General features: G+C 38.2%; 1 protein-coding gene and 1 pseudogene across 1 annotated transcript in view; both read left to right on the top strand.

Annotated features, from left to right (window-relative positions):
- Window positions 1-16,213, top strand: part of LOC148864619 (GPCR-type G protein 1) — a 56,913-nt gene extending 40,700 nt beyond the window's left edge. The window contains exons 11-13 of the mRNA XM_088979135.1: window positions 1,750-1,821; window positions 2,242-2,372; window positions 15,767-16,213. Coding sequence (XP_088835261.1) covers window positions 1,750-1,821; window positions 2,242-2,372; window positions 15,767-15,920 — 357 coding nt within the window. The 3' untranslated portion in view covers window positions 15,921-16,213. The remainder of the gene's footprint in view (window positions 1-1,749; window positions 1,822-2,241; window positions 2,373-15,766) is intronic.
- A 735-nt stretch (window positions 16,214-16,948) lies between these two features.
- On the top strand, window positions 16,949-17,059 carry LOC148864618 (U2 spliceosomal RNA; annotated as a pseudogene).
- Window positions 17,060-17,758: the final 699 nt, after the last annotated feature.

The following is a 17,758-nucleotide window of genomic DNA, read 5'->3' as shown; positions in this document are numbered from 1 at the left end:
ATTCCAGTTGTTTTCTTTCTGGTTATATATGCTAGATGAATGCAGAAATAAAAAAAAAAAAAGAATTGGTTGGGCATGCTTCCCAAGGAAGAGGTAAACAAGGGAGTTTGTGCTGCACCTTGAATGTTCAAACTCCATAGTTGCAAGGAAAACAAACTAAATTCATTTACTAACTTCAAGAAGAAAAGAAGTCCTATCCTTGTTAATCAAACAACCAAATAAAATAAAATAAAACACACAAAATATTAGCCATGCTGAGAGGTCCATTGGCTTAAAATGAAGGGGTTGGCTCTAAAAGTGAAGTTCCATGGCATAAAAGGGATGTTTGGGAATGTCCAGCCTGGCCCAGCTTGGTTTCTTGACTGGGCCTGCATCAGCTCCCCCGCTCCTTCTTGGTCTTTGAAGAACTTAACCTTGTTAAGAGATGGGCTACATATCTGATTGTTGAACTCCAAAATATCCTTCAGGACTGCTGTGTGGCATCATCTTTAGAGATTTTTGCACAGGGTATTCCAAGAGGGTTCTTACTTCTTAGGGCTTGTTTGCTTCAACTGAATGGACATCTGATATCTGAAAAGATGACCTTTCAAACTTTTCAGACAGTCCAGACCATTTTCTACAACATCTGAGTCTGTACTGTTAAATTTAAAGATTCCTCTTAGTAGCTCAGATGCCCATCTTCCTCTTTGTAAGCTAAGAGGTGCTTTATATCTTTTTTTGTTCCAAAACTGACCTCACTCTATCAAAGAAATGCCCATGTCTTTTACTCTTACCTAAAGCCCTACCCCTCTCTCTCTCTCTCTCACCACTGTTTCTCCTTGGGAGGGGTGCACTGGATACAGTGGTGAGAGAGAGAGAGAGAGGATAAGAGGGGAGATAATGCGGATATGTACAAGAGCAAGCAAATTCAAAATAAAAGTTAAAGCAAACAAATGAACTCTTAAATTCTCCTTGTTGCATTACTTTAAGTAGCTAGTGTAATGTTAGATGTTTTGTATTCTTAATCTTAGGAGGTTGGGGCCTTTACACTGATATCTCTTCAAAGTCCCTTGAAGCAAAGTCCAAACAAGACCATGTCAGGGGTTTGGAGACAATGCCACTTATCCAAAATTTTGGCTGGAATTTTTAAGGGGGTTGGTTTTATGATTTTGGTTGCATTCATTCTATTCTAGGGTTAGGGATCAGAGATCAGTTGTATCATTGTTGCTTCTTCAGTGGAAATTTTTCTATTTGAGATCCTATTTGCAAAATTAGGGTTTCATGTATTCAAAAGGTCTTCGTTTTTTGTTTCTTTGTTAATAGACCATTACTATTGCATAAGAATCAATAAAAAGTAATTCAAAAGTTAATAAGCCATTACAGAGGTTGAAATATATAAGAATGGTATTAAAAAAAAACTAAACAAGCAAGCTTAAAGAAAGTTACATGCCTTAAAATGTGCCTCACTTGTGCGCCTAGGTGCACTTAAGGAACGCCTTTTAAACCCTAACAAGTGTTGCATATTCACTAGTTTAAATAATCCTAAGAATGCATAAGATGGTTATAGTTCACAAGTTTGGGAAGCAAAACGTGGATATTTTTGTAGTTAGTTTGTCGAGAAAAGCAAATGAATGACATCACCACCTTTGGTATCCTTTTCTAGATTATTTCTGAGTTTTAATTATTTCTTCCTATTACATATATTTTGATGTCTTGACATAGCTATGATGGTGTTTCTTTGTAATTCATGGGGTTGTTTCTTACATGCAGTATGTCTCTTTGATGTTCATTGGGATGTTGATTGTGATATCTGTCCGTGGCTTTTTAACAAATCTAATGAAGGTACCTTATCCTTGGGCTCCTTCCCTTTTGTTTTTCATATTCTGTTTTCAATATAAATTAAAATATCTTTGTGCTTCTTTCTTTTAGTTCTTTATGTTCTATTTTCAATATAATTTAGAACACTGCTTTTATGGTATTTGTAGAAAGTTTTGCTCTTTTAGTTTAATCTTAAGCATTTAAGTGATTTATATTAAGTGAACCAAGTCTATAAAGGTGAAGTATAAATAAACCAACTTCAATTATTTCTGATATCATCAAACAAAGTGGGTGATATCAGTGGTTGAATATATTTATGGGGAAAGTCAGAAATACATCCAATGAGGTACTGAAACATTTCAAAGAGTAGGTTGTAATTAAGCTGAAATAGGTAATAGTCAGGGGTCATTTTTATACTAACCAATGTCTTGTTTCTACATATAGTTCTTCTTTGCAGTTTCTAGAGTTGGAAGTGGCTCATCTACCAATGTTGTGCTTTTCCTCTCTGAGATCATGGGAATGTATTTTGTATCTTCAATCCTATTGATAAGAAAAAGCTTAGCAACTGAGTACAGGTATTTCTCATTATTGCTATCAGATGAACCTTTTGCCTATTTTGTATCTGCACAGAAGCAGCTTTAATAATTTTTTATTCTTTAGTTTATTTTATAGACTTTAACTACTGTTGAAAATTCAATATGCTCAATAATGATTATGGAAAGTTCCTTTACCCTTTCTTGGAACTGGAGAACATAAGTGGACAAATTCTATGTGAATATCCATGTTGTAAGAGTGTAGAGTTCTTCATAGCAAGAAACCTCAAGACAATTTTAGTTGTATGGTCTATATGAATTGGACATTGACACTTAGTGTGAAATAAAGATTGAAGATGTCTGACATGAACACTAAAAAACTTGAAATTCTTTTACATCATTATTTAGACTGTAGTTTGATTTGGAAGTGTTGTATAAGCTGGATCATTCACTATGATAATTGGATTTATCCCAAGACTCTGTTAGGACAATAAATGGATTCTCTTTCGCAATGCCAAATATTTATAGTGCAACGTCTAGCATAATATCATGTTTCTTCCACATTCTCTTCATTCTCCCCTTTCCTTGCTAGAGCCTTCATTTTTCACCAAATTACCACTTTCTGATGCCTTTTGTTGGTCTTCCCTGCGCATTTCCAAATCACTGAAAAATATCAAATATGATCTTCATTTACTATGTATTGAGGTTACTCACTACATTCTTTCAATTGTGATGATTTTTTATTTTTCTTTTCATTGTTGTTTCAATTTTCTATCTTAGTTCTTACCTCATTTTTGTGTTTCCAACTAGTAGCTATAAAAATTATATTACTATGAGAAAAAGGGAAGGTTTTAAAGGCCAGAGGCTTAAAAAATTTGAAGACAAGGTTTCTTCTAAAACCCAAATTACTTTAGGTTTTAAAGGCCAGGCGTACGCCTCCCACGCCTTTTAAAACACTAGATTCAAGAGAGCATGAACTTGGACTATTTCCAATTCCTTTAGGTTTCTTCTAAAACCCAAATTCCAGTCAAAACCAGAGGAAGAGAGGGAAGGTAAAACAAACTTAGAAACAATTTTTCCTTCAAGGGTGGAAACGGTAAAAAGTGAAGGTAAGGGATCTTTGAAAGGAGTCTCCCCCACCCAAAGGTCCTCCTAAAATTTAATTTTATTACCAGAAGAAAGATTATAATTGATATGAGAGAAAGATACTATAGATGGCTTTCCAAGGTGAAGTATGGGTTGTCAACTTGTCTTTAAGCCCATGTATACTTGCCACCACCTTGTGCTACAATTTCTCACAGTAACCTCCACAACCATTTACCCAAGAGTGCCAGATTCTTCTTGCTCAGATTGCCTAAACCCAATCTCCCTTCCTTCATCCTCTTGCACATTATCTCTCACATCACCAAATGATCATTCTCTTCCCCAAGTTCCTAAAAGAAATCTGTCAAAATCTTCACAATGCATCTGGCATCCTAAAAGCAGAGAGAAAGTACACTGGAAGATTACCCCAAAGGAAATGGTCCTTTTTTCTTACTCTTCAAAAAAGAAGGTGGTTTTGATCAAAGTAATTCTACCCCCAAGGGAAATGTAGCCCTTTTCCACATTGCCTACTCAGATTTTTCTAATACTAGATTCTACAAATTGCTAGTTCTAGGGTTGGCACCTAAGGGATGACCTAGGTAAGTCATCGGCCATTCATAAGACAAACACTCCAGTAACACCACAACATTTTCAAATTCACCCTCTTCCAAATTTAATCCAGCCACCATACTCTTACCCCAATTAACCTTCAAATTTAACATCTTCTCACATAGCCTCATTGCAAACTTCTAATTTTCAAATCATTTGTTTTCCGGATCACAAAAAATGATTATATCGTCAGCAAATTGTATATCACCATGACTCCTCTTCTACATTCCACCTTCTAGTTAACTGCAGCCTATTAACTCTTGAAGTAACCCTACCAAGCACATCAACAATGAGGGTAAAAAGAAAAGGTGAAAGTGGGTCCCCCTGCCTCAATCCTCTAATAGGCCCAAATAAATCTTTCATACCATTCACAATGAAAAGTGACAAGTTTGTAGACAACCCCTTATCCATTTGCACAATTTCTCCCCAAAACCATGTTCCTCAGAACTTATATTAGAAAGTCCTAATCCACAGGATCATAAGCTTTCTCTAAATCTAATTTAAGCATGACATCTTTCCTCCCTACTTTCCTTAATTCCTCTTCACATTAATTTGCAATAAGAATATGGTCCATAATCTGTCTCTCTTGAACAAAAACTCCCTAGAAATGAGTGATAATCGAAAGGACTTTTTTAATCCTTAAGGAAAGTACTTTGGCAGTGATTTTATTCAAGCTAGAAACCAAACTGATGGGCCTAGGGTGACTAGCATTTGAATTCTTAGGGACTAAGGTGATAAAAGTTGCATTTATGCCTGAACGGACAAACCCTCGTGGTGGAACTAGTAGAAAAGTGCTGAAATAAAAAATCTGTAAAAGAAAAGAATCTTTCTTGAAGAAGAAGAGAAGAAAGGAGAAAGAAAAGAGAACAATAGTGCTCGCCACCCTCTTCACTATTATTTATAGTCTAAAATAATAAAGAGTGAAAAGACCAATATGCCCTTTATAGGGTGGCTAACACACAAAACAGCATAAAACATTTAAAATAACTACTCAAAAAAGACCCAACAAGAGTGCTTTGGTCCCCACTTCCTATCTAAACAATAAATAATCAAAAGCTGCCACTATAGACTACACAATTTGTCTAAAACCTCAACAGAACTCATTAAACATTCATTCTTTTTTTTTTTTTATTTGTGAACCCATCTGGCCATAGAGCCTTGGAGACCTATCCGTATCCCCAAATCTCCTCCAATTCAATTTTCCTTTCCAACACTTCACAATGGTCCTTCCCCACTAGTGACCAATCTAAACCCTCAAGATTCCACCTCCCATTTAGTGACCTTCTATATATAGATTTAAAATGATCCACCAAAGCTTTAGTCATCTCCTCCATGATGATTCTTCCATCAACCTCCAACATAGAGACAAATTTTCCTCCATTTGTCATTAGCAGCATTATTTAAAAACTTAGTGTTTCCATCTCCCTCTTTGATCCTTTACGTCGACTGAGCCACATGTTCTCAAACTTGAAAGGATAAAGGCTTCCTACATCCCTCTCTTGAAAAATGCATATAGGCCAATGACTTGAAGTGGCTTTAGGGAGGGTCTTTCCAAAGAGTCTATCCCAATGTTCTTCCCACTCCATGGACACTAGGAACCTATCCAATTTAGAACATATGGGATTCTCTTGAAGGTTAGACCATGATTATCTTGTTTGTTCAGAAGAAATTTCCTTAAGTTCCAAGTCTCAAAATAATTGTTGAACCTTCTCATGCTGGTAGTCACCCTTTGTCTTTGATTATTAGATTCATTTGAGAATCTGGTTACATTAAATTCTCTACCAACACACCATGAACCTTCCCACAAGCCTCCAATGTCTTCCAATTATTCCCACAACAAAGTTCTCTCTCTATAAGAATTGGGTCTATAAAAAATTTGTTAAGACCCACACAAACTCATCATCCATGTTCTTGAGCTTTAAAGAGAGTAAAACTTCCTATTAACTCCTCTAGATATTTCTTCCCTCCACAAGGTGATTATTCCTCCAAATGCACCACAAGAGGGTGCTAAGGTCCATTTAATTTCTATTACACACAAACTTCTAGCCCATCTCCTATCGAACTCATGCAACTTTGATTCCTAGATCATAAATATATCAGGTTTTCTTTCCTAAGTACTTCCTTTATTACCCTTCTTCTGGTAGTAATTCCAATCTCCTTACATTCCAGCTTACTATCTTCATTTTATTTCTGGTAACTTCTGTCCCACCCTATTGACTCCCTTACTGGTTCAACCCTCTCTATCAGTCCTTCAACTAAGATCCTTATCTCCCTTCACATCCAACTTTAGTTTTTCCACTTCATTAATTTTTGTCTTCCTTTTCTTCTCCTCTCCCCTATTTTTTTTCTTACATAGGATTTTTCTTCCTCTTGTATTTTTTGATCTTTTACAGTAAATATTAATACAATATCTTACCTATTTCTCAAAAAAAAAAAAAAAAAGCTTACATAGGATTTACTTTCCTTAGGGGTGTTAATCTCTAGACCCTAGTACCCAACCTATTAGCTAGGTTATTCATGGATTCTCCCTTCCCCAAAGCAATAACATCTCCTGTGACCTCTAGACCCCCTCCTCTTTCTACAACCATCTTGACCATCCCCTACCCCAGATACAACCTCCTGTTCTGACCGAATTTTAGCTCCTTGCTCTTCTCTTCCAAATCCCCTTCTTTTTCTCTCTCTTGCTTCTCATCTTGCTGCTGTAACTATCCTCTCCCTCAGACTCTCTCTCCCCAAAATTCCAAAAATTACTTCCCAGAACAGTATCGCCTCCTATCTCACTCTCCTCTTCAATCAGAACACCTCTTATCTCACTTTCCTATTTCATACTGCTGGGGTATCTGCACAAGCTTCAGAGGAGGCATTAGTAGCAAAACAGTACATTTACCTTCAGGGTTAGAGACCTGAACAAGTGGGCTAGGGGGAACTGAAGGAATTTGTTCATGCAATTCTTTTCCCAGGGTGTTTTCCTTGCCTCCCAAGATATCAACCTGCTGTGTATGGAGAAGTTTAATAGATGTATTTTCAGACTGTCCCACAATTGGCATCATGTCTCCTTGTACGTTAGTTCTCTTCTCTTGAATTGACTCTCTTCCCACTGTACATACACCCTGTGCTTGTCCCTGTCTTGGTAGCAGTTCACACTCAATTTGTGTACTCAGTATTCCCCCACTTTGCCTGGTCCAATTCATTAACCTCTGTTGAAATAATTTAGTTATTTGTGTTAGGGTCTGTTTGGCTAGTTAAATCCTTTTTTATTTTTTGTTATTGTACTTCACTTACAGCAGGGGCACAGGAGTCATTTCCCTTCTTATTTCTGTCGCCCTATATAATATAATAGAAGCTGGCGCCGCCAGCACTGTTCCATTGCTCCAAACCTTTTCTTCTTCCTTCTTTCTTCTCTTTTCTCTTCTTCCCTTCTCTTCTCTCCTTCCTCATTTTTCAATCGGATTTATTGCCAAGATCGTATCAGAGCAAGGCTGTTGAATCCGGGCGACCAAGTTTTCTCTTCAAGTTGCTGAATCTGGGCAGAACAGAGGATTGAATCTGGGCTGATCAAATCAGATCTGCAACTGGTACAACCCTAAAGTTTTTTTTTTTTCTTTTATTTCTCTCCTTGGTTATGTACCAAGTGGAGAACAAATGAATCCAAACCACTGAATGTCGGCAGACTTTTGTGAGGGTTATACCTCTTTTATTTGTTGGATCGTGTGATCCTGTACCTGTGAAAAGGTGACTGTAGGTCACAGATGACCTGTTTTCTCTGCTCGTTAATATGATTTCATGTGTGTTAGGATCTCTCTTATTGATTAATGTTGTGGAACTTAACTGGAAAACTAGTAGGCTGGGAGTGTTCTTCATGCAGATTTGAAAAATCAGTCTCGTCATAGTTCTTCTTTGGAAATTGGTGCTGTTTTTTGTGCTCAGATTAAGTCCACAACTGAATTGTTGTGTGGAGTTTTTGTCGATATAAGGAGGGATCTAAGTTGAGAGTTTAGATTAAAAAAAACTCTGTGTTTACCATGCTGTCTGAGAATTTTGCTACTTTCAGAGATTTCAGGGAGCCACAACGGAGTGAGTGGGGGAATGGATATGAATTTCCCCATGGATGTTGTTCCCTTTGATGGTCTGAACTACTTTGAGTGGTCTAGGGGAATAAAACTCTACATCACTGCTAGGGGGAAAATAGGATACATCAATGGGAGAGTGAAGGAACCGAAGAACAGAAGTGCTGAATATGATAGGTGGAACCAAGAGAATAGTATGGGGATGTCATGGCTCTTGGTTTCCATGCTGCCACAGGTAAGGAAGACATTTATGTGGGCTGAAACTGCTTGTGAGATATGGGAACAAGCAAAGTCCACCTATTCAGAGCAGAGACACTATGCCAAGATATACCAACTGCAAGCTAAATCCTCTACTTGCAAGTAGGGGGAGAGGAGTCTCTCGATGTACTAATCTGATTTGACATTGATATGGAAAGAACTTGATTGCTACCAGAATGTGAATTGGAAGTGTGATGAAGATGCAAAGGCATATAAGTCACTTGTATCTCAACAACGGGTCTTTGCCTTCCTCCTAGGGCTGAATCCTTCATATGAGTCCATCAGGGTGCAGATCTTGGGTAGTAAAGACTTGCCATCAGTTCAGGAGGTGTATGCCTTAGTGCAATTAGAAGAGAGTAGAAGAAGTGTGATGAATTGTGGAGAGGGGGAGTCAGTTGCCCTAGCTGTCCGGGGAAATTCAGATACAAATGTCGGAAGTGCTTTTAAGAAAGGCAACTCTTAGAAGAGAACAGATGATAAGAGTAAACTTTGGTGCACTCACTGCTAGAAGACAAGACATACCAGAATACATGTTGGGATCTCCATGGAAAACCTAAATGGGCACAAGATTTGGGTAAGAAGTCAACACCTGATCAGGGCAAGAAATCAGGTCAGCAAAATCAGAAAAAGTATAACTCTGCTAATATGGCATCTCAAGAGACTAGTCCATTGGTAACTCAGGAGAGGCATCCCAGTTCTGACCCTAAGAAAAATTATCAACTCCTTTCGTGACCATTTGGAATTGTATGGTAGGACTCTCCGCCAGATGGATTTGGTCCTACTCCCTCTACCTCTTTCGCGTCTACATCAGGTAACACTGCCACTGCCTTCCATGTGTCATCTCATACCACTGATTCTCCTTGGGTTATTGACTCCGGAGCCTCAAACCACATGACCGGTAAGTCAAATTTATTTCAGACATATAACCTTCTCTCTGGGAGAGATCAGGTGAGGCTAGCTAATGGTTCTTTCTCTACCATAGATGGCCAAGGCGCCATACCTCTCTCACTCGGCCTTACCCTTTCTAATGTACTGCATGTTCCGAAATTGCCTATAAAATTGTTGTCCATTAGTAGTATTACTCACTCCTTGAACTGTTCAGTCACTTTCTTTCCGTCTTCATGTGTGTTTCAGGATTTGGCCTCAGGAAAGACGATTGATAGAGGAAGCATGGTGGGTGGTCTCTACGTGTTGGAGAATTTAAAGCTGGTCTTGTGGCTACAGAGTCCATGAGTTCGTCCATGAGAGTCAAGCCTATTTATGGCACAGCTGTCTTGGTCATCTTTCTTTTGGGTCATTAAAATTTATGTTCCCAAAGTTGTTTGAGTTCTTGTTAGTGAGTCAGTTACAGTGTCGGACATATCAATTGAGTAAACATTGTAGAAGTTCTTTTTCTTTGAGAAATAAAAGATCTGAATTTCCAGTTCATATTGTTTATTCTGATGTTTGGGGCCCTGTTACTCTATCTACTGAGGCTGGATATAAGTACTTCATTACCTTGATTGATGATTACTCTAGATACACTTGGATTTACCCTATGCGATCTAGAGATGTAGTGCCAAAAATTGTGACAGACTTTCAACGCATGGTGTTCACTCAGCTCCAAACTGAAATCCATATCTTCCAGTCGGACAATGTGAAGGAATACTTCCATAGTGATCTTACGGAGTTTTTTGCTTCGAGTGGGTCACTTCAATGAATCTCTTGTACTAGGACACCCCAACAAAACGGTGTTGTTGAACGAAAGAACCGTCACCTTCTCAAAGTAGCTCGTGGCTTATTAATTCATATGAATGTGCCAAAACGTTTTTGGATGGATGTAGTTTTGTGTGCTACATACATCATCAATCGTATCCATCGATGTATCATTTTTTGAGAATCAACCTTTCTTCTTGGTTTCTCCTCAGGGGGAGAGTAGGGTTGAGGAGAAACAGGAGGCTCAAACTCAACTACCTCCTCTACCCGATCCTCCTCCATTTTCATGTCTTTCATCGCCGCCATAAAAGCTAGCAGAGTTCAAGAGTTGTGGAACCTGACACTATGCAACCAACATCATCGGATTCACCAGAGGCAGATCCTTTTCATCTGCCAGGTACACTTGCTCCTATTGATATGCCTGTTCCTCTCGGTGTTGATTCCCCTGTCATTAATGATCTTGATGTTCCTATTGCTAAGAGAAAGGGTGTTAGATCTTGTACCACTAATCATCCTATTTCTAATTTTGTGTCCTATGATCACATTTCACCTTCATTCCGTGCATTCCTCTCTTTTGTGGACAGTGTCCCCGTTCCCAAGAATATGGTAGAAGCTTTATCCAAACCTGAATGGACAGATGCAATGCAGGAAGAAATTGATGCATTACACAAAAATGGCACTTGGGAGTTAGTGGATCTTTTTGAAGGGAAGGAACCAATGGGTTGCAAGTGGGTGTTCACAGTGAAACACAAGGCTGATGGAACTGTTGAAAGGTACAAGGCTAGACTGGTAGCAAGAGGTTTTACACAGGTATATGGAGTGGACTATGTAGACACTTTTGCTCCAGTAGCCAAGATGATCTCTATCGGGATTCTTCTTTCATTGGCAGCAAATCTTGTTTGGGAACTTCACCAATTGGACATCAAAAAATGCTTTATTGAATGGTGACTTGGAAGAGGAAGTGTACATGATCCAACCTCTAGGTTTTTGTGCCAAAGGCAGTGAACAAAAAGTGTGCAGGTTAAAAAAATCTTTATATGGGTTGAAACAATCACCTTAGGCCTGGTTTAGTAAGTTCCACTTAGCAGTTCAATAGATGGGGTTCAAACAATGCCAGTCAGATCACACTCTATTTGTGAAAAAAAGTGAAGGGAAAATTACAACTCTAATTGTGTATGTGGATGATATCACAAGAGATTGAGAGGTTGAAATACAAAGACAAAAAATTCTTAGCCACTCAATTTGAGGTGAAAGATCTAGGCCCCTTGCGTTATTTCCTTGGAATTGAAGTTGCCCACTCTCACAAGGGCATCTTTATTTTCCAACGGAAATATGTACTAGATCTACTAGAAGATACAGACAAGTTGGGGGTAAAACCAATTGACTCACCAATTGAATCTAATCATCAGCTGGGAGACAATCAGGGAGAGTTTTTGAAAGATGTGAAGAAGTTCCAGAGACTTGTAGGGAGACTCTTGTATTTGTCTATGACCAGGCCTGATATTGCTTATGCAGTGGATGTCCTTAGTCAGTTCATTTACAATCCTAGGACAACTCACTTTGAAGCTGCAGAGAGGATCCTTAGATACATCAAGAAGTTTCCCGGAGCTGGTTTGTTGTTCCAGAAACATGGACACTTAAAGGTGGAAGTATATACTGATGCTGATCGGGCAGGGGTAGTTGATGACCAAAAGTCCACCAGTGGGTATTGTGCCTTTGTAGGAGGAAACCTGATCACATGGAGAATTAAAAAACAAAGTGTGGTGGCTAGATCTAGTGCTGAAGCAGAATATAGAGCGATGTCTCATGGGGTTGCTGAAATCATGTGGATAAGAAATCTGTTAGGTGAACTAGGTTTTGCAGTGAGCAACCCTATGTCACTCTATTGTGACAATAAAGCTGCCATCAGTATTGTTGCTAATCTAGTCCTGCATGATAGGACGAAACACATTGAAGTGGACAAGCATTTTATTAGAGAGAAACTTGTAAATGGAGAAGTTTGTACTCTATATGTTAGCTCAGAAGAACAACTTGTAGATATCTTCACCAAAGGTCTTCATCATGTGCGGCATAATGATTTGTGTGACAAGTTGGGCATGATTGACATCTATGCTCCAACTTGAGGGGGAGTGTTGAAATAATTTAGTTATTTGTGTTAGGGTCTGTTTGGCTAGTTAAATCCTTTTTTTATTTTCTATTATTATACTTCACATCTATGCTCCAAACCTTTTTTTCTTCCTTTCTTTCTTCTCTTCTCTCTTCTTCCCTTCTCTTCTCTCCTTCCTCATTTTTCAATCGGATTTATTGCCAAGAACCTCCAATCTACTTTTGCTGGTTGTGTGGCTGTTGACTGCAAGTTCCAACCTTTCATCATCACAAACCTCCTGGTTGACACAGCTGAAAAAATCTGACAGGTTAAAGTCTTCATCATCACATACCTCTTGATTCACCACAATGTGCTGTGTCTCATCAACACTGCCTATGTTTCTTCATCAGAACTGCTGCCTCCTTCCTCTTCAAGATTGATTCACCCTATACGTGTTGTTTCCTCACTCTATTCCTTCCTGTGTCTAGAGTACCGGGGGTTGGGATGATCAGGTTCAGGGATTTTATGCTGATTCCATTGCAGCACCACTCTGATTGCTGGCCTGAGGTTTTGGTCATCTTAAATTTTTCATCAAGGGGGATGATGATACACCATTGTAATTGTCTCCCAATAGCCCTCCTTCAACTCCCCTCACATGACTATTTAGGGTGTCACGTGATCCAGGTCTAAGAGATGGACTGGTTTTGATAATTAACCTGTTCAGCCCCATTTATCAGTCCTTTTGTCTCCGCTCAGTTCTGCCCCATTGTTCCGATTCCCAACCCCTGTTGTCCTTCCCTCTATATTCTCCACCAGGTTTGCTCTTTGCCACCTCCACATATGATGCTCCCCCCCCACCACTGGATCATATTCAAAATCTTTTAAATTGCTTTCTCCATTTGGACACCCGCAGCCTGCCCATTTTCCCATTTTCTCTTACTCCCCTTCCGCGTCTTTTCATTTACCTTCTTCCCCACCTCACCTTGTATTTTCTTCTCTTCTCATCTCCTTCCTTCACGTGGCACCCATGATCCATCATGCCACATCATCGAAACTTCATCTTCCGATACCAGCCAAAGCCTTCTCCACCTACCTTAAGCAAACACATCCAAGGTTCGAGGTCGTGTTCCCAAAATTTTAATCCTGGTGGCATGTGGATCCTTAGAGCTTCTGGCTTCAAGAATACCTCGACAGGCTGCACCTATTTTCTTGAACACATGCTCCAGCCAAAAACGAAAGGGGAGGCCAAAAATTTTAACAATTAAACTCCCCTCTTGGATTTTCCTCTCATTGCAGGAAGGGAACCAGTTTTTGACCGTTATGAGGCCCTTGTCCTTCTCAATGGTGACAAAGTCTGCTTGAAACTCCCCCCAAGTCCAAAATTGCAAATTGCTTTCTTCTCCTCAAATGGTATTATAATAGTTGTTTCTTTAGTCTGAATCTTTTCCATTGCTGTTTCCAGTATTTCCTTCCAATCTTCCACCTTCATTCTGGTAGAAACCACCATCCTTCTGGTCCATTTTTCCTTATCACCTACCAATACCATCTTTGGTTTTAGCCCAATACATATTTCTCTGGCTTCTCCTCTTCTGCAGCCTTTTCTTCTTCACTGGCACATTCTGTTGCCTCCTCTCTATTTTTGTTATCTTCCTTACTCCAATGCCTAGCCAGAAATTCTTCCAGGGCCTCTGTCATGAGTATCGAGCTCTGTTTCCATTGCCCTTCAGGTAGACATTGGAACCTGCTTCTGAGTTCTGCCTATCCCCAAAGCTTTCAGTTAGCATTACAAACCAACCCTTCTTGTTACATCTTTTCTCTACAGTGTACAGCTTCCCGTCCCTTCTCAGTTCATTTTTCCAACCAAGAGTTCTCACTGACTCAACTGCTCCATCCTAAAATCCCTTAAACCATTCAACCATTCAACCTCTCTAGTTTTCAGTTTTACACAAACTTTAGCCTTGGTTTCCTCTAGAAGAAATCTTTTCTTCTCCACGATCACTTCCTTCTATCTCGCAGCTGGTACAAAGTTGTCCATCTTTTCTTCTCCCCACCAACATTATTACTTGGATCGCTTCGCCCCATTAATACCATACCTTACCCATAAATTTCTTTGCAGTAATGGGTAGTTTGGTACAATATTGCACATCTATCAAGTTTATAGATAGGTAATGCCATAAAGCAATACTTTTTCTCTATTGACCGTAATCTTCTGTACTATCCAGAATCTTGTAGAACAGGATAGTCAGCATAATCAAGTCCAGACTTTAATATCTGTATAAACTTCAGTCTCTAAGGCTTAGTTTGGAAGGAGTACAAATACAAATATGCACAGTGCAAATACATATAAAATAATACAAAATACAAGGTTTTGCAATCTACATATTTGTATTTATACTAGACCTGGCAATTGGGTTGGGTGGGTCGGGTTCGGGTTGGGTCAATGTACTTTGGGTTGATTTCAGGTCGGGTTGAATTTCGGGTTGGGTTGACAAATGCTAGACCCTAACCCTAAATGTTCGGGTTAGGGTTGACCCATGGGTCAATTTGGGTCATCCCAAAAAATAATTGAAATTTAAAAAATAAAGAAAAATTACATGAAAAATGTCAAAATTAAAAGAATTAACCTTGAAATTCCAAATACGAAATAAAAAATTTGAACATTTAACAATTTAAAGAGTAAACAATAAAAAGTAAAGACTAAATACAAAAAATTAAAGAGTGGAAACTTCTAACAATGCATAAATAATCCCAATTACTTGACAATTGGGTCAGCGGGTTGACCCATGACCCAACCCAACCCAGTTTTTTCGGGTTGGGATGGGTTGGGTTGGGTCGGATCATTTTTCACATTCGGGTAGGTAAATATGAGACCCTAACCCTGTTTTTTCGGGTTGGTTCGGGTCAGGTTCACGGGTTGGGTCAACTTTGTGCCAGGTCTAATTTATACTCCTTCCAAACTGGGCCTTTTGCACTATACATATTTGTATTTGTGCTTTTTCCAAGCTGAGCCTAAGTGGAATTTAAAAAGTGCTTATGAATGGTTTAAAAAATATATATTCTTTTTCACTCAATGAAACTATGGGAATACTATGAAAATATTGTAATCTAGGAATGCATTACAAAGTAATTGTGTAACCTTCGACTTACACTTGATATATAACCAAAGCATCCATTTAAAATAGCAAACATAGGATATATGAAGCAATCTCCATTGTTGAACATGTTTGTCAGTGTAAGAATCCAAAATATACATAAATTAATGGTTTATATGAGCATAATGCAGTGTATCATCTACGCCATAGAAAAACAAGCATGTATTCATTTATGTTCATACTTTTACAGAACATTAATATCCTTTGTCTAAACTTGTTCACTAAATGATCTTACTAATTGAACCTTCTGAATATTTATATTCTTCGGTTCATGCTATTAGTAAAATTAATGGAACCAACTGTAAATCTATAATCTTATTTAAAATAAAAAAAAAAAGGAAAAAGTATAACCTTATTGGGAATCTGGATCTGGATAATGATTTTCAGCACATTCTGTCACCTCCATGATCTAAGTAATTGTTCCTCAGCTATTTGCCAATGGATATTTTGATTGGATGTATTTGACAGGATTTGTGTCCTTTGTAGGATGATAATCACAGACGTTTTGGGAGGAGACATTCAGTTCGATTTCTATCATCGGTGGTTTGACGCAATTTTTGTGGCTAGTGCCTTTCTGTCTCTTCTTCTACTTTCTGCACATTACACGTCCCGACAGGCGGACAAGCACCCTATTGATTGATTTGTTTTCCTGTAATTTTGTGATAATAGTTTAAGTAAATATTTGTAGTTTTAGTGCTTCCCCCATCATTATTTGTTCTTCCATTCCTTGTCGTGGGGCCTCTGCCAAGGGTCGTATTGCTTCCATGTTCTCCTGGGGTGGACAGTGTAAAGTTACTGTAGCTCTTAAAAAATGTGATAAAAAATTCCCATGTAATGGTGTTTGTACTTCATATGTTGACGTACAATCCTAAACAAGAAATTCAATGTATTGTATCAATCCCTTTAGTTGAAATTTGAAAAGTTCCAATTAAACCGTGTTTTGTCCTTTGATGGGTATCAAATTCAGTCCACGCAGAAACTCCTGGTTGGTATCATGTTTAGAAAACTCCACGGGACATTGAAATGCAATGGGTTCTTTTTTCCTGGTTCTACTGGGTTTAGCCTGAAAAATATACACAAAACTGCTTCATTTTATTTATTTGGATTTTTTTTCCTGCTTAAATTATTTCAACCCAAGGTTCAAAGCATTAGTATCCATTGAGACATCGGCAAGGCGATTTTAGCTTTCTTGATCCGTGATACGCGTTGGATATGAATGGATATGTCAAATGATTAGAATATGCAAAAATATATTAAGAGTTAGAGAAGCTTGTATACATCCTGAAAATTCATCAATAATAACAACAATCTACTGTTTAAATAACTATAAATTAGATTGGATTGCAAGGTGTTCCTATTTTAATAGTTTATATGAAGTGTGAAACTGGAGTATGCAAGGTTGAAAATGGATAGGTGTTTCTTGGGTGAAAGAAAAAAAAAAAAAGAAGAGAATTTTTTACTTATTTTTTTTATGTACCACCAAAACAACTTCATATAGCTACCCAAATAGATACCTTAACCCCAACACTTTCTTTACCAAAAAACACCCAAACTTTTTATTTGATTCAATGTGTGACTAAACCCATATTCAATCCAATGAGTAGTTTACAAATGGATGGGTTAAGTGGGTTTGGACAGAGAATGCCACCTCTACTTTCACCCTACTTAATACCTTTCTTAGCCTTTTGGCTAAGACCAAGTGTGGTACTTTAACGATTTAATCCTTGCTAATACCATAAAGTACTATATCTTATGTTTTAAATTTTTTAATAACCCATCATTATGCATAGCAGGTTTTGAAATTGACTCTTTAGCGTGTATAACTAATGTTGTTGCAAATTGAACATTTAACTGAGTAGCTTCAGTTCTTAAAAAATAAATAAAGCTAATTGGAATTGTGGCAAATCATCATCCTATATAGATTGATTCAGGAATTGGATTCAGTCCTCACAATACCGTGTTCACACCGTCGTCCTCATAGCCACTTATAGCTGTGCATTGGCCCATGAATAAAAACATACAACTTACAAGTATCGAGATATTCCGAATATACGGTTGTAAGTGACTGAGACGACAGTGTGAACATGGCCTTGTAAGGACTGAATCCGATCTTGATTCATTGCTATATTAGTATATTCCATTCTTCATGGAGAGAATGGAATCCAGATCTGCTATGAACCATGTTAATCTAGGGAGTTGATTATGTAGGGACCCTATGGACCCTCCACATGTCACGTCCATCAGACTAAGCACAACAACTCTGCCTTTATAGGTGTAAGGAGGGAGGCCTGCACGATTTTTTTTATAAAGAAAAATTGAATATAAAAAAATGAAAATTTGAAAATAAAACTTAATGGGATAGAACATGTGTCGTGATGACCCAGCCCATTTTACACAGAATCAGATGTGATCCTCACAAAACCTCATTTAGAGTATCTTTCCATGAATAAAAAATATATAAATACAGAGATATTCTCA

Source organism: Nelumbo lutea, chromosome 3 (assembly GCF_056320005.1).
Source record: "Nelumbo lutea isolate HS-2025 chromosome 3, American lotus-T2T, whole genome shotgun sequence".
NCBI lineage: Eukaryota > Viridiplantae > Streptophyta > Magnoliopsida > Proteales > Nelumbonaceae > Nelumbo > Nelumbo lutea.
This window is presented reverse-complemented; position numbering and strand designations above follow the sequence as displayed.